Genomic DNA, 18,602 nt, shown 5'->3' on the forward strand with positions numbered 1-18,602 from the left:
TACCCATTAATTTTTCACCATTTCATGTTTAATAACAATAAACACTTAGGTAAGGGGAAATTTTAATATAACATATGAGGCAGGGGGGACGTCGGTGGCCGCAACGGTTTAGGCGTTGACTGTAAAGTAAAGTTCCCGGGTTCGAATCCAGCGGCCCTGCATACTTACAAATGGGCTTTTTTTCAAAAACACCGGCACCCTGAGGGTTTATATGATCTCTGCTGTTGCGAACCCCTTGTAAAAAAAAAAGAAAAACCATATGAGGCTAAAACGTGAATTTTCAAAAGCAAGAAGTAACATGTAAATTATTTACAGATTTTTTTGGATATTCAGTTTGTTATTAAACCCATTTTCGCTACCTAATTTATATAACAAGAAATAGAAAATTGGTCCCAAATGTAATTAGGAAACTCTCGCTCTTAAATGACTGACAATTTTGGAATTGCGTTAGACCTATTATCGTTCGAAAACCGACGGCTTTCTCTATTTTTCTTAACAGTAAGCCCTTAATTTTGGTGGCCCAACCCCTTGTTAGCCCAAGACCCGCAAATTCGCCCGTGGGAAACACGTTTCACCCCATTATGTTTTGTTATGAGTTTATGAATAATAGAAATCAGGGCTAATTTAGACAATTTCTTATCAACCCAAAAGCACATTCACTACGTCTGTGACCTCAGAGGGGATCTGATGTTTATTCTTCGTCGAACTCAATTTCATCTGAAACGCGTTTCGGTTAAGAAATGTGGTGAAAGTTTGAGATGGAGACGTGGCCTCGAGGATCTCGTTCCTACAGGCGTAATCGAAGAAATGCGCCTACGTGCCCTCCTGCTTCCGGAAAGAAAAAAGGAACCCCCAATTGCTTTTTTCCTGGCCGGCGGATGAATTATAAATGATGATTCCCTCCCGGAGCTTAATAATTTAGGGGCGAAGGTCTCAATGTCAAGATTTGTAAACATGTGTCATTGCGATTTGTCAAACATTTATAACACTATTATGATAACAATGTAACTGTTGTTGACAATGTTTTTGGTGTCCTTCTTTGCCCATTTTTGTGGATTTTTAAATATTTATTATTTTAGGCCTTTTCTTGAAGGTGATTTTTATAAAAATAGTTCGAAAGTACAAGGTTTCGGCAAGCTGTGCTAATGAAGAAATAAAACCTTATACTTCACTATTCAGAAATCGTGAGATGCGGTCTGGTGTGATGTAGGTTTCAGAAAAACATTTTCTTTATCGTGCCAACGTTTCGTTGATTGAATATAAAAAATATATTTTGCATTGTATAAATTCACTTTTCCACATCCTAAATGTATTTGATTAATGTAAACAATGTTTGTAAATCCCAGGCCCTGAAGATGATCTCAATAAAGATCGAAACGTTGGCACGATAAAGAAAATGTTTTTCTGAAACCTACATCACACCAGACCGCATCTCACGATTTCTGAATAATTATCGATTAACGGTCACTAATCACCACACACTTATACTTAACGGTGCATTTTCAAAAAAAGTTCTAAAAATACAAAAATTTTTATATTTACGGTTCTTTTATGATATATTTTAGTAATAAATTATACAAAAAATCCATTTGTACTTTTTAAATTTATGAATTTGAATCACTTTTTGGGAGAAATTGCTATAGGTATATCATTAATCGATTAAATACGGGATAGAAAGATATTTTTTGTGCAGGTTACTGCTTTTCAACCTAATCTTGCATTAGCACAAGTTTTAGAAAGTTATCTATTGTATGATCTATGTATGATATTTTGAAATTGAATTATTAAATAGTAAATAAACAGTTTGATACATTATCGATTTATTAGGATCTTCAGAAACTAATCCCCCAATTACCCCGAGGAATATCGAGTGGTCCTGAATGTAATTTATTAGCGTAAATGGCAGAGTTTATCCCCAATTACACCGAGGAATATTGTGTATTCTGGGGTAGTGTGAACGATGTCTGGTGTCTTAATGTGATTTATTAGCGCGAACGGAACGGCATATCACCAAATACCCCGACGAATATCGAGTTCTCTGGGGTAGTGTGAATGCGAAGCGGACTATTATATTTTTACCTTGTTTCTGTGTATTTGTTTGTTATTAGTATTACTTTGGTCAACAATTGACGAGGCCTCGGAGTTCAGAGGCAAGTACAGAGAGTACAATAGGATAAAGAAGAAAGACCGTTATATTGGTTACCGTTATATCAATCGATATCATAACTTCGCTGGAGAATTAGAAAAATAAATAAGTAGATTTAAAACAAGATAAAGGTTAAAAAAAACACGGTTGGGGATGACCGATGTAATTTGCTAGCTCAAAAAATTTAAACGAATTATAGAAAAAAATCGAAAACCTAAAACTTTAAAGATCGAATTGTAGAATGTTCTATTTAATAGTAAACAACATAAACATCACAAATTATGATGCCTGAATAAAAGTATATTATTGCTAATGCGTTTTAATCTGTATACATTTAAATATTTAATTTTCCAATCTTATAAGGCGTGATTTGAAGTGTTGTACATAGTTGTTATGTGGAATCAAACGACTTTCTACATGCTTGAACTACCAGCATCGATGCATCTTGGTCAGTTTTGTATTCTTAAACAGGTCCTCAAATGTAAAATTTATATTTGTTTAAAATAAATTGAGTAACACTTTTCAAATTTCTCATTCGTTTTCGATACATTTAATATTTCCTATCTTTTTCCTCTATATTCTATCTTTTATAATAAAAATTAGCCAAATTTAAATATATCAACATTGATAAAAAAATCTCTAAGAGGAAAATAGACTTTTACCGATTTTTGTGATTCGTTGTGCCCGTTATAATAGTCCGTTCATTATAAATTTATAATATATGAACTAAATATTTTCCGCAAGGTTAAGATTGAAAATTTACGTAGAAAGTAAGTAGAAGACAGAATAATGAGCTTTTTTATTTTATTGAGTTCTGAAGAAAAACTCGTTTGGATTTGGCATGTATTAAGTGTGAGCGTAACTAATAAAACGATTTTAATAAATTTAAATAAAATTTTCAGTTTGAAAGAGTTATGTATATATAAAAAATGTATTTTGTAATTATATTTTTTGGTTGATGGATTTCAGGATATTTGTATATTTTCTAGTTTGGTTCAAATCCGAGATGAGAAAAACGAATTTTTAGATACTGTACCAGTATTGTTCACGAGAATCATTAATTTAGGCCTGCCAAACTTGGCTTTAAACGTTAAATGGTATAAAATGTATTTGTTACTTTTTTTTTAAATTGTCAATTTGCCAAATTTAAATACACCAACAATGCAATCCGTCCAAAACATTGACTCAATTGGAAGTGTTCTGTTTACCGATTCTTACACTTTCTTTAATAAAACCGTTTGCTATAGAACGAAACAAAAGTCTCAAACATTATGTAATTTTCGACCATTTTTTGAGTTTAGCTAGAGCATAGATGTAAGAGCTCTTTTGAATTTGATTTACAGTTTTTTATGTATTAGAAGAAACCTGTTTAAAGTTAAACTATCTAAAGTTTCCTCTAGAAATTGAAAAACTATCTGTGTATGGTTCATATCGTCCTTAAGGTACAGATGGTACCTGTTTAGAGAGATATAATTAGTTAGATGTCACTCACTTTAAAAAATTGATCATTTTCCATGTTAAAAAATACGTTTCCGATTTCATCAACGAGGTGATTATGTGAAAATAGATAGATATTATTTAATCCGCGATAACTAACGTTTCTTTAACTTGATCGACTGTCTGTCGGATTTATTGCATCTGCTGAGACCCGAGGGTCGGTGAGCCGATTAAGAATGAGGCGGGTCGTGCGCGAAGTTCGTTAACCCTGTTAAACAGGCAGACGTACAACAGATGTACATCATCGGTTCTTATGTTTTGTGGTGAAAGACTTACTCATCTTCCGGTGCTTGCAGTTCGACCCTCACTTTACAACTGGGTGCTCGCTTTTCGGCAAGTCAAGACGTCCCTTGATGAATGTAACAAGCGCCCTTGAACGACTGTGGCCCTCTCTCGTGTGGAACTGTGGACTTGGGGCCGGGTCTGGTGAACTTGGTCTCCATCCTCCCCACCAGGCACCTTTACACCATATCGGCCAAGACTGACGATAGTCGTCTGTTGACGTAAAAATGGAACCTGGATTTTCCATTGGGTTATGAGGATCCAAATTTTCAAACTATTAAGGAATGCCCTTGACTCATTCCGCCTTTAATTCCTTGGAAGGAAAACTACCGGCTCCTGGGCTTTCTGAAGACCGATTCTATTTCATCGAATCTAATAATAAATTATAAATTTCTATTTAAACTTGGCAAAAGAGTCTCCAATATAACTAAAGTAAAGAAATCCCAGTCATACTACTCTGCTACGATGATTCAGTCAGAACTCATTACATTACGTAATAAAATGCTTATGCATGTAAAACATCCAAGAAAATTCCAACAGCAACGTCCAAAATTATATGTACGACCGCTAAAATTGACAAATATGACTCGGACGCCCTCACATTTCTGTCACAGCAAACTGTAATAAGAAATATAAGAATTGTAAATAAAAAAAGATCAAGATGAGATGATTAGAAAGAAAACTTATTTTCTTCGTAAAATATTCTTACAACAATAATTTTTCAAAAACACCGGCACCCTGAGGGTTTATATGACCTCTGCTGTTGCGAACCCTCGTAAAAAACAATAATTGGTTCGTTTTAAAGGATTAGAGGTAAATAAAACAGATAAATTCGCCCACTTGTGTTTACAATTGGATTTTTCAAAACGATAGGCTAAAGAATTTCAGTATGTTGTTTCCTTTTTTTTTGTCATCTTCCACACACCATCATCCAACAATCACATAATGATTTGTTCTTTATGGTTTATTCCACAAAAAACAATGTAAATATATAAAGCATTTAGGCCGGGTGGATAAAAAATGGTTGGTTCTGAGGATTTATTAGTACTCAAATCAATGATGGCTTTTCAAGATTTTATCCTTATAAAATATTTATTTTATATTTTTTATATATGTATTAAATTAATTATTGTACGGCGTAGCAGCTATATCATTGTTTTCAACATTAATTGTCAAAAACCAGTATCATTAAAATGTAAAAAAGTTCAAATTCGCCAACGTAATAATTTATGCTTTGGTATTTTATAAAAAAAAGGTTGTAATTTAATTCCAGCCAGACACGGGTCTTATCATTTAATGGAAACTTTACAATAATTTGAGATTCAAATCTTTGGACATCACGTCGATATACAGTATAAAATTAGTGAGGTAATTCTAACAATTCTTTTTCAATAAAAATAATTCAATAAAATCCTGCCATTAATTCTTTTAACCAAATTTTTCTTAAAAAAAAACTGGAATCTAGGCCCAGGGTAAAATCATTGAGACCAGATGTTTCCAATTATTTATGTTTACCAGTTTTCAATAAATCTTTGTTACAACCTACAATCATCACATTTGAATTTTGGTTTCTTACTATAGGAAATAAATAACACAATTTTTCAATAAAGGACAGGAGATGATAATGAAGAGTGTGGGAGTGAGTGAGTGAAAGAGAAAGAGAGAGTGAGAGAGATCAATTATAATATTCTATAAGAATTTTAAAAAATAAGTTAAAAATAAAGTGCCTAATAAAACAATAAATTTTCATTTTTAATACAATTTTATAGTACGACAAGCGCAGATTATATAAAAAATGAAAATAATCATTTAATTACAATTACAATTGTTTTAGATGCATTTCAAATAGTGCGTTTTTTAAAGGAAAATACGAAACGATGGCGTGTTATTTATTTCAAACTTCCTGCAAGATTAACATTCTATAATAATTCCGGTCTATTTGTAGACGAACTTCCTGCTGTTCTGGAGGTAGAAATCGCGGTGGGGATACTGTTATTAAAATTAAAATACAGTCACAAGTTTCCAGAAAAATATTAAAATGTTGTAATCTTCTGCGAGCATTGGAATTTGACTGTAAACCTCCAGAAATCAAAGATTATGGTCTGTAGGAGAGGGGGTAAATTGATCGTTTTGGACGTTTATCGACCTGCAGCAAGTTAAGTTTGTATGATAAGATTTTCAGAGGTCATCTTGATCTTGTTCAGAGGAGCAAAAACAACTTTTTGGGCTGTGCCGAGCTTTCCGTGGTTTATTCCAGGCGTTTATTCGTAAATCAAGAAGCCAGGAGAGTGTATTCCACTTTTTGGTAGAATGTGGTTATACTAGGTGATATAAGACGATTACATTTGGGTTCTTCTACTGTTACAAAATAATAACTAGTAGATAGTTTGATTAGTAGAAACAGTTAAGCAATCGTGTTGTCATATGGTACGCGCGTCAGGCCTGGCTATATAGATATGAGCTTGTGAAGGAATTTAATTTCTAATATACTTTAAATAATAAAGTAATTACTCCCAGTGGTGGGGGCGTCGGTAGCCGCAACGGTTTAGGCGTTGACACGGCGCTCATCACAGTAAGGTAAAGGTCCCGGGTTCGAATCGAAGGGATAATATAACCTCTGCTGTTGCGAACCCTCTTAAAAAAATACTCTCCAAAGTGCTAATGTTTTAGGCACTTTGTTCTGTTTGTAGGTTCAAATTTAGGATAATTACCCTTAAATTTAGTTTAGTGTAGTTTTTTAAGTAATTACGTGTGGTGATTAGTGACCGTTAGTCGATAATTATTCAGAAATCGTGAGATGCGGTCTAGTGTGATGTAGGTTTCAGAAAACATTTTCTTGTCGTGCCAACGTTTCGATCTTTATTGAGATCATCTTCAGGGCTCAAAGTGTTTGTCTTCTGTGTAATTGTGTCCAAGGCGTGTTGAGAGCGCCCACGACACGCAAGAATGGCACAATTACACTGAAGACAAACACTTTGAGCCCTGAAGATGATCTCAATAAAGATCGAAACGTTGGCACGACAAAGAAAATGTATTTCTGAAACCTACATCACACCAGACCGCATCTCACGATTTCTGAATAATTAAGTAATTATGTTATGCATTTATTATTATTTTATTTATTGTTAGGTTATTTACTCCGGCAGACTTGTTATTAACCATACCCCACCTTACTTCCGGAAAAAATATACAATAATCTATGATTTGAAATAAAGTATTACTATTATATTAATATTATTCCGGTCTATTTAATTGTCAATGGGAATTCACATCACTTTATGGCAAGAGGCCAAGAAACTGCAATTAAATGAACAATACTTTATATTCTTATTATATATTCTTTAAGGGCCCAAGGAAAAATGCAGATCTTAAAAATAAACGAGAAGTAATAAAGTGTGTGAATAGATTTAGAGGTTAAATCATTATTATGCATACTATTTTCTTCTTATTTTCCGTTGTTTTTATTTTTCTCTTTCTCTCTCTCTCTCTCTCTCAAACACACACTCACACACACACACACACACACACACACACACACACACACACACACACACACACACACACACACACACACCCGCGCGCGAGCGCGGCATAGTCACAAACCTGGATGTGACGATTTTAGGTGTCTTGTCTACAATTAACCTGGAATCATGGGATTAAAATTATTACAAATAAATACGACGACAAAACATTTTTTAAATTGAGCTTTTAAGAGTAAAAGAAAAAACTGGACGTTTATTTAACCAAAGATTATCTGTTTTGAAATTGATGATTTTTGATAAAACCAACAAAAAATGCACTTTGTCCTATAAGTACGATACATTAAAAGGAATCGAGTCTCAACAGGGATTAGAAAAGATGACTGGTGAAGATAACAAATAAAATCAGGTAAAGACGATCTTCCTTTTTTGTTAACGAATTTTGGAACTTGCACATCAATTTTTTTAAAAACCGAAATGATTATGTAGTTTTTACATTTTTTATTTTGCTTTATTTTTATTTAATTTATTTCGATGTTATTCTTAAATCACAGAATTTTAACCCTTAATTTAAAAGATATAAAAAATTCATAATTTAGTTTAGTACATAGTATATAGTGATTTTCTTACAACTATCAAATTCTTGTTCTAGCAAATGTCCTTGTCTATCTAAAAAGAAATTTTTATTTCACCACCATTTTATGTATGCGTGTTTTAAATAAGTTCCATAGTTAGAAAGCATAAGTTTGCCGAAATATCCACAAGATTCTATTGTTCTGCCAATTTTGAAATAAATGCGATTGTAAATACAGCTTTTATTGAATTTGCAATTCAAATACCTTTTTAATTCTAGTGACCATGTTTTGTCATGCAATATAAGTAAATATTTTCTTTTGTTTTCTAAAACAGAAATATGGTAAGGATTCTGTTTTGTTTTGAAACGACAGACCGTTGTCAGCATAAATGCATTCTGGTCATTTTGTCGTTAACTAGTTTTCAAGGTTTTTCTAAAATAATGACTATAACAAGCACTTCTGATGACCTCAAATAACACAAAATTGCTTAGATTCTTGACTTTTTGAATATAGGCGATGCAGAAAAAGCGTCACGATAGGGTCAAAGTTCTTAGTCATGGATCGTCATTTATTTACACGGTGCTCCGGCCCAGAGCGAAACTTCCAGCCTTGCCGGTTATTCTTTTGGGCACTATTTTGGAAAAACATACCCAAGGCCCATTAACAAAAACACGGATAAAGGAATACCAAAAAGCGAGAATTTTGTTTTCACGATCTTAATGTTTTTTTCAACACCGCTTATGAAACTCGTTTTATTAATTGACTCTGTCAATTATCGCTCCGTTAGTTTTATTTCAGTAGGAGAGAGTTTAACAGCTTTCTCAATTAAAAGGCGTCGAAAACATGTACAAAATTACTTGCGACATCAAGTGAGACAATTAGTTTCAAATCCACATTTTTTGCAATTTTTCACAAGACATCGATGTATTATAACAACCAGCAAAAAAGCTTTGACCAAAAACGGCTCAAGCCACATTTTTTCAAAACATTTTTTTAAAATTTTTACAGGTCATCAATGCATTACAGCAACTATCAACGCCGTTTTGACCAAAAGCGAGTCAATCCAGTGCAAATGCGTCCAAACTCATGGATTTAGATTAATACCGTTTCAATGCAATGTTCACCGTCTAAGCTGTTTTTCTTCAATAAATTTTTTATTTATACTTAATTTTTTTTCCTACCTAAGAAATCGAAATATTGTTTTGTTTTTATTGAAACTAGGTTTACGAAAATAGGACGGAATTGGACCAATAAATTGAGAGTAATTTCAACCTATAACTACCAAAATGATTGGTTAGCAAAATCAGATTGCTTCGATCAAAAATTTAAATTTTGGCAACATGGAAAAAATACAATATTGAAAACTATGCCTTAAATGTTTAGAGACCTTCCTTCTTCGCAAAAAAATCTAACCCAAAAACAAAAAAAGGTCTAATCCATAAGCGTGGCTCTAAAACATCTTTTGTCTTTCCTGTAAATATTTTGAAAATGGAATATTTTGAAACTGATCACCTCAAGTATTCTATTAATTTATGTAATTAATTTAAAAAATGACCAATTAGCCTTCTTGATCATATTGTTAAACATCAAGTCCGTTACAAGAAAACACTTTAAAAAAAGCACAGATACTAAATTAAGTTGTAACATCATCTGAAATTTTCAATTAATTAACGTTTGTAGTTGAGATAAAAAAGTCAGTGTCACGAGCGGGATTCGAACCCAGGACCTTTGGCTAGATACGCCGCTACTCTACCACTTGAACTATCGTGACTTCCGATCCGTGACTAAAAACTTAATTAATTGAAAGATATTAATTTGTCAAGCGGACCACGAAAAATAGTGAATTTAATAAGTTAAAATGAAGTATACTTCACTAAAGCTCTCCGTGGCTATTTCATTTGTCGTCGAGAATCAAGTAGATTACACGACATTTGAAAAATGGCAAATAGGAGGGAAAATAAAAAAGGTGGGGTTGAGATGGGAAGTTAGTGCCCGAGTGGATCGGAAGTCACGATAGCTCAAGTGGTAGAGTAGCGGCGTATCTAGCCGAAGGTCGTGGGTTCGAATCCCACTCGCGACACTGACGTTTTTATCTCAACTGAAAACCTTAATTAATTGAAAAATATTAATTGGTCAAGAGGACCACGAAAACTAGTGAATCGTCTGAAACGTTTGACAGTCGATATCATTCCAGATGTCCAATTAAGTTTTTATATTACTGTCTGAGTGCTGAATGGCACACTCGTTTCATAACAATATCCGATTGTATGACTTAGACGCGGAAAATGTGTTAATTTGTTGCAACATGAAAAAAATAAATTCGAGTTTTTAAGAAGTCCACAATACACACAAAGACAAAAAAAAGGACACCTGGATTTTGCTGTTTATTTCAAACTATGTATGTATATTTATGTAAGTAGGTTTATCGTTATATTAATTACAAGATACTTTAATTTAATCCAAATTAAACGAGATCTGAAATTCATGAAGTTTAAGAAAAATATTTAATTATGATAGTAATTTTAAATTTGGTTGGTTATTTTCAATAAAACACCGGAAAAACATTTAGAGTTACAAACAATTTAACTAACAACTTATTAACTACTTTTCCTCTCAATAACGCATTAAGGGCAAAACTAGGTAGTAAATTGTTGCTAAATATTAATGTATCACTAAATGATTTTCCAATGTTTTAATGAATTTTCTTTCAAACCTTCATAATTAAATATTATTTATTCAAACTCATGAATTTATCTTGTTTAATTCGGTTTACTTTAAAATAAGTATGCAGTAATTAATATAAAAATAATAATGTGAAAATAACTCATAAAATAAATCATGTGAGTTAACTACGATGTAATTACCATCACCCTTCAAAGATTTTTACGTTAAAAAAATTCAGGGTTAAAGCCAATTGGAATGAAAACACTCGGTTCTTTTTTGTTAAAAAATATGAACATCTAATTACAATATTTTGTTCTTAATGATGAATCGTCCAATTACAATATTGAAATAATTAACTAATAATTACAAAACGTCACAATAAATAATTCAGATATTTAAATATTCATAAATGGGAGTTGGAGGGCGATGGGAACAAAGTTAGGAAGAAAGGACGTTCCAAGGCGAGAAGGTAAATTGTGATTGGCGGAGAGGCTGTTAACCGAAGAACACGAAAGTCAAAAAAGCCTGGGAAAAAAGGAAGAGGCCTTCGTTTGATTTACAATGAAAATAGATAAAAAAATATTATAATAAAATAAAATAACAATTATGACTCAAACTAGCAATAATAAAATCAATAAATTTATTATATGTATATATTTCACTAATATTTTTTTATAATCTAGGATGTTGGTTATTTTTGTGAACTAAAACACTAATAGGTTTTTGTAGATACATAAATACTTCTTTTTATTAAAACACTTAGACATCAATCGTTATATTGATTTATTGTCATTTTAGCTAAATAGAACTCTAGAAAGGTTATTAAAAAATGGGGTCCTCATTACTAATCATACTAATCAGTATGAAGTGAACTATACAAATGTAACAATAATAACAATGGTTGTTTTTCAGATTGAGAATAGGTCATAAGCGAATGACAAACGGGCACTGCTCTTGAGTCAATGCTGCATGTATTTATTAAATGTATTTATTTGTGCGACTGACTTGTCGAATTTAATTATTATTAGGCTAGATTGTAGTTTGCATGCGTTTAGGGCTGGAATGACCTAGCTGACCGCGGTAGCCGAGTGGTTTGCATGAGACTCTCACGCCGCGGTCGTGGGTTCGATTCCCACCATCGCCTCTGGCCCTTTTTTCCCGATAACCCCCAATTTGAACAACATAGATAAGAATTCGTCATGGCTAATATGCAAAGATCATAAGGCCAATGATAAAAAAAAAAAAAAATTAACCTAGCTGAGGACAGCTCCCGTCGAAGCCTAACTCCGTTTGTTGGGAAGTGACGATTTCCTGGGCGTCTGGCTGAAAGAGGTTACCCCACTGCATAACCGAGTAGGTGAACTCTCCTGAGGTATAGACCCTAGGGTCAGCACATCTGGGAGTGACAACACTTCTGGACAAAAGTCCAAAATTATGTTTGCACATTGTAAATTTATTATTATTAAATTTAATAATAATAAAATTTACTATTAAATTATTACATTTATTTATTATCTAGGTTTTTAAAATAAAAATATTTTTTTTAATTGGCTGTTCATTTTTTGTGAGTCCATTTTTATATTCACGTTGTTTTCGGTTAAGTTTAGGTATATAGTTTCTAACAAATTTAACTTTAGTTCATTTTTTCTTTTGTGAGAATATTTATATTTTGAAAAACAAATTTGTGTTTTGTCTCGAAAACATGTTGATCTAATCCTGTAATTTTTTGCCAATTTTTATCACATTTTTCGTGTTGTTTCATTTTGTTTTTCACAAATTGTATTGATTTTTCAGCGTAAATCTAATCACATGAACACTTTAATGAATAAACATTGAATTGTACTTGTTCCATTTTACTTATTTTGCTGGAATAATTGTACTTATTTTATTATTTAAGTATATTGTTTTAAAAACAGAAACCATCACAAACTTTTTTTATTACTTTAAATTCACTAATTTCGTGGTCCGCTTGACCAATTAAATCATTACAATTAATTAAGGTTTTCAGTTGAGATGAAAAAAAGTTAATGGCACGAGCGGGATTCGAACCCACGATCTTCGGCTAGATACGCCGCTACTCTACCACTTGAGATATCGTGACCTCGATCCACTCGGACATCAACTTCCTATCTCAACCCCACCTTATGAGTTTTCCCTCCTTTTTGCCATTTTTCAAATGTCGTGTAATCGGTTTGGATTATATCGGATGGATAGCTCAAGTGGTAGAGCAGCGGCGTATCTAGCCGAAGATCGTGGGTTCGAATCCCGCTCGTGCCATTAACTTTTTTTCATCTCAACTGAAAACCTTAATTAATTGTAATTTTTTTATTACTTTAAGCATTTGGCCAGTTAAACCAACAATGAATGTGCAGTATTTATTGACCCTTTACTAATGATTAGAAATCTTGAGATGCGGTATAGTGTGATGTAGGTTTAGAAAAGCTTTTCTAAGTTTTTCCGCATCTGACGATCTCTAAATAATCATTAATTAACGGTCACTACACACCTCTACATGAGAAGAACGAAGAACAACATGGAATTCTATGAACAGATATCAATTGCACATGGACAACAAGCAAAGAGGATTCTGAAGGACATCGCTATCACTGAAAAGAAACTTGCATCTGCATCAATCAGAGAACCTTTTTGTTGAAATGGGAAGCAAAACAACGCCCTGAAGATGATCTCAATAAAGATCGAAACGTTGGCACAATAAAGAAAATCTTTTTCTAAAACCTACGTCACACCAAACCGCATCTCATGGTCTCTAAATAATAATGAATATAAAGTTATATACTTTTGTTATTTTGTGCACTACTATCTTTTATTAATTTTTTGGGTAATTATTTTTATAGAATAATAAATAAAAGAAGTTTTTATGTTACAAAAATTGTATCTTTGAAGAGGGACCAAGGATGTGGATTAAATTAAATATATGGTATAAAAAAAATTTGTATTTTAGTTCGCAAAAATAACAAAAAAAAACAAAAACCTAGATTATAAAATATTTTTAACGTGTGTGGTGATTAGTGACCGTTAATCGATATTTATTTAGAAATCTCTAGACCGCATCTCACGATTTCTAAATAAATATTTTTAACACCAAATTAAAAAAAAAAGAATTGAATTTTTTTTTTATAATTAAAAATTTAAAGCAAATTATAGGGCTCCAAAACATAACCATCGCGGAGGATGTTGGCAAGGCGAAACGCGTCTGTCATACTAAAACATCTCATAATTTAACCTTTTTATACGCTCTGCACGACTTAAAGTAATTTTAGGTTTGTAGAAAAGTTCTTTCATTATTTCAATCGAGAAATTTTTGATTTCGTGGAATCCTAATCTACAAAAACACTTCCACAAGCAGCAAGTAAATATTACTTATGTCTTGTGAGGTTTTTTAAATTTACAAATTGCGACTTTCGTCAGTTTAATAATTATGTAACAAATGTAGAAAAACAGCCTCTAAACACACTACGCTATCACAAGGACAATAGAAAACAGTTTGTATGTAAATTTAAACCGTGCATCAAGGTAAAGAATCAAAATTTTGTCCTAGACCTACATAAATTTGGACTTTCAGTCATCGAATACAGAGATTCCTCTTTTCTGTCTCTCAATCAGTCAGTCTGTTTCCTTTTCGTTTCAAATTTATAAATAATGACGATATTCACTATTTTGTTATATATCCAAACGGAGAAAACCTCTAAAAAACAAATTTGCATGTGAAAAAATAAATTAACTAATTTAAAAGATTCGAAAAGTTTTACGAATATAATAAATAAGGAAAGAATGAGAAAAGAAAAAAATACTGACCAAAATGAATCTGAAATAAATAGAATCTTTATGCAAATATTTACAATAGTTTACACATATTTACATATGAGCACCAGTTTTTACTATAACCTCCTGTTTCTGAATCAGATGCTCCTTTAACCCTGTTAAATAATAATATTTATTCAAAAATATTTACAATCCATATATGTTTAGCGGACGTAATTTGACCTATTTAATTATTTCAATTAATAATGCTTTTTATCTAAAGTCTTGGTTGACGATTTCTCGATTTGAAGTCACGACAGCTCAAGTGGTTAGAGCAGCAGCGTATTGAGCCGAAGGTCGTGGGTTCGAAACCGCTTGGGGCGCTAACCTTTCCATCTCAACCAAGACTTTAAATAAAAATTATAATTAATTGAAATATTTACAATATTTTACACATATTTTGAAAGGAGCCCCAGTTTTTATTATAACCTCCTACTTCATAATTTAATTTTTAAAAGACACATGTGTATCAAACAAACAAGAGTTAATTTAAGGGAGAAACATAGAAGAAAACACTAAGCTGTAGATGAGGTTTAAAGAGCTTTAAAATTTATTTTCTTATGCCTGCACACAAAGACCAAGTCATAGTCCCAACTGAAAAGTACTAACTGATTATGCTTAGCTTACACAAGCTTACAGAAATTCTTTGTAAGGCGTTTTATATAAATGCACGACGTAATCCATATGTTCTGGATGTCCATCAAAACCAAGCCAATGTGCTTATGTTGATGAAAGTGACGTCAACAACTCTAACTTGGGGGCGTAGTGGTGAGTCCTGACCGGAACCCAACCTGCTCATACAGGATGATCTGATGGACATCCAAATGACTGTTGACCTAACAGTATTCGGCCTGTAGCTGCTTGAGACACTGAGCTAATTAATTATTTTATTTATTAGATAAGGAATTCAATGTAAATACAAAAGGCTTTAATGACACTGAAAATGTAAATTCCAATAAATAAATCTGGAAAATTTGAAAAAGAAGAAGCAATTCCGAATATAAGATCTTTTGCTTTTGGCTAAAGGATATATATATNTATTAAATATATATTTACAATATATATTAAATATATATATTATTTGTAAATAATGTGGCTTATCAATGTTTCCTCATGAAATCAATTGGTTCATCTAACAAACTCTTTTTTTTCATTTCATAAATAACTAACAGGGAAAATCAGAGTGGAATAAATAGAGGCGTTCCCAAGGTTCTACTTTAACTGTGTTGTTTTCCATCTATGTCGATAGATTACTTAATTTAGTTTAAAATTCTACAACTGTAATGCAAGCAGATGACGCAAGCGTTTACATATGCAATATTTGATCAAATTCAAATACCATTATTAAAGGATTAAATAAAAGCCTAACGCTAATTACTGAGAGGAATAAACATTATGGTTAAAAATATTGGTAAAACTCAATTTCTTACAAAAGATAGTATTTCAAACAACAAGATTCATTTCGTTGTAGTATACAATTGAAAATTGATAAACCTTTATGAGTAAATGTATCATCAAAATTGAGTTGGCAGAAACAAAATCATGTGACGATTCAACATCAAGTATAAAAAAATACTTTTTCCTTTTCTTTTCAGTATGTCTGGGTTTTATTTCTATTCGTTTCTTTTCTGTTTTTCAAACCAAGTTATAATCAAACTCTATTTCTCTTTATCCTACTGCTAACCTCTCTACAATACAACAAGATCAAAATATGTTAGATTCACATTACCCCAGAATAATCGATATTCTTCGTGGCATTTGGGGAAAAGTCCCACATTCGCGCTAATAAATTACATTCACACACCACGATTCAATACACTACTCCAGAGTACTCGATATTCCTAGGGGTATTTGGGGTAAGCCCTGCCATTAACGCTAATAAATTACATTCGCACACCAGACTCTTTCACATTAAACTTTTTTAAAAATTTATTTGTTACCTATACAGGATAGTATACTGTACAAATATGTACACATGATTAATATATCACGCAGCACAACACTAGCACTAATGCCAGCACTGCACCGGTAGAACACATGCTTTGAGGAGCCAGCCATCGCTCAAGGGTCAAGGAGATCCCGAGGGCATCGTCGGTTGAGGCGACGTGGTGGGTTGTCAGGATGGGAATGAGCGGATATGGTTAGGATGGTTCGGAAGGTTGGTATGGAAGGTTTGGAAACTGGACCGGATTAGTTCATTGACAAAAGGAATCTTGAGGTCTTTGTGCATAGCGACGTTAGTGACATAACAAGGTGCTTTGGCAATTTGTCTATGGACTTTGGATTAGAAGGACTGGATGCGCTAGATATTGGAAGGCTTGGCAGTGCCCACAGTTCCACTCTGTATGTCCATATTGGTCTTAGTAAAGTCTTGTATAGTGTTAGCTTTGTCTTAATTGTCAAAGTCGATTGCCGTCTTAAAAGTCTTCGTATTAGTCCAAGTCTTGTATTAAGTTGCTGTTTTTTAAGTCTTGTGTGGGGATTCCATGTCAGTCTGCTATCAAGATATAGTCCCAGGTATTTGACTTGAGTAGAAACTGGTATCTCTTTGTTGTTGATGTATAATGGAGGGCAGGACTGCTTTTACAGCGTAAAAGTACACTGAGTGCATAACTGGATTACTTAATATACATCGGGGTAATTGAGGATAAGCCCCACCATTCGCGCTAATAAATCACATTCAACATCACAATTCATTCATACTGCCTCAGTTTATTGGTATTAATATTATCTTGCCATTGTTATATCATGGTGTTATTATTATTATTATATTATGGTGGTATTGTATTGCTAAGTACAATCTATATTCAAATTCTAAGGTATTCTACAAATATGTTTTTATTTATACTCTTTTGTATTTCATCCAAATTGTCATAAAATATAATATTTGATGAATATTCGTAATTATTATTTTTTAAATATAATGTAATTGTATTAATCCACGTTGACAAGTAATAAAGATCTACGGGTCCTAACTTTACGTGCTAAAATAAAATCATCATTATCTCCCTATCTGACTCTTTATTCCACTGTCTCTTTCTCTCCTCTCTCTCTCTCTCTCTCTCTCTCTCTCTCTCTCTCTCACTCTCCTTCCATCTATCTATATTCTCTATCTATCTCTATCTGTATTCTTTTCTCTATTAAAACCTATGTTACTTAATTGCAAAAGTAAGAAACCAAAGCCAACATTGGTGATTGTAGGTGGTAATCATGTAAACTTAAATAAGTGAAAACATCTGGTTTTAAGGATGTAAATTTCATGTTACAACTGTCGTGAAATTATTAAGAAACAAATTTTAGGATTTTATCCTCGACCTAGATTTGAACCTTCGTGCATAAATATTTCTTCTTGTTGTAAGAGGTAAAAGTTCATCAGCATATTGACTTCATTAAAACAAATTAACATAAAATATCCGAAATATGAAACGCTCTCTAAGCGTAACCCGGGAAATTGCTCAAGTGTTACGAATTGTTAACATTAATTTACTAAGTATAATTAAGTTGGCTCAGGCCATTCGATTCGGCAGATTTTGTCAGTGTTAGCCGGTGTTCGATAGAGTAAGTTTGTGTGGATTATTGTCTCATAAATATTGCGTCGTTTGGTGGATGGTTGTTTTCATTAAATATAATTGTTTTTTTGTATTAATTATATTTGTTTGTGTTTTATTTCTTTTATTACGGATAAATAATAAACCCCGTTCAATACGTCTCATTCTTATATTCATTAAGCCCAAAATTATCCGTAATAATTGACTCAACCGTCCGACTTGAACTTGAACCAGTGAAGATGAAAGTTTCGACCTTACTTTTACTTTTGGTGCCTCCCCCTGCATGGTGTCAATGCGGGATGAAATGTTCATAAGTTTTTTAATCTTACAATCAACAAATGATTCGATAAATAATTTTTTTTTCTAAACTGGTTAAAGCTCTCTCTTGATACTTGTTTAATGACATTGAAATAACCCACAGCGGTAAAGTGCGTCAACAGTTTTCAATTTCCTAGGGAATAAAAACAATCATGAATCGAATTTCTTTTCTAATCTAAAGTGGATGCAGTGGCCTGATCCACGGTACTGGAATGTTAACAAATTCAACAATAAAAATTGTTTAGAAAAATTTTAAGACATTTACTAAGCA

At 32.5% G+C, this 18,602-nt stretch overlaps 1 protein-coding gene and 1 long non-coding RNA gene across 3 annotated transcripts in view; one reads left to right on the top strand and one right to left on the bottom strand.

The window, feature by feature from the left end:
- LOC106668786 (alpha-tocopherol transfer protein-like) overlaps positions 1-18,602 on the bottom strand; it is a 38,078-nt gene that overhangs the window by 11,235 nt on the left and 8,241 nt on the right. Inside the window, exon 1 of one of the 2 annotated variants that reach the window (XM_014397881.2) lies at positions 3,920-4,059. The exons of the other annotated variant lie outside the window; for it this stretch is intronic. Coding sequence (XP_014253367.1) covers positions 3,920-3,923 — 4 coding nt within the window. The 5' untranslated portion in view covers positions 3,924-4,059. Of the gene's footprint in view, positions 1-3,919; positions 4,060-18,602 lie in introns of those variants that run through there. 2 annotated transcript variants of the gene reach the window in all.
- LOC112126288 lies at positions 6,981-9,142 on the top strand. Its single transcript, XR_002909867.1, has 2 exons — positions 6,981-7,012; positions 8,988-9,142. It is a non-coding gene; the product is annotated as an uncharacterized LOC112126288 (long non-coding RNA).

The sequence above is a fragment of the Cimex lectularius genome, unplaced genomic scaffold (assembly GCF_000648675.2).
Source record: "Cimex lectularius strain Harlan isolate CLEC.00 unplaced genomic scaffold, Clec_2.1 scaffold25, whole genome shotgun sequence".
Lineage (NCBI taxonomy): Eukaryota > Metazoa > Arthropoda > Insecta > Hemiptera > Cimicidae > Cimex > Cimex lectularius.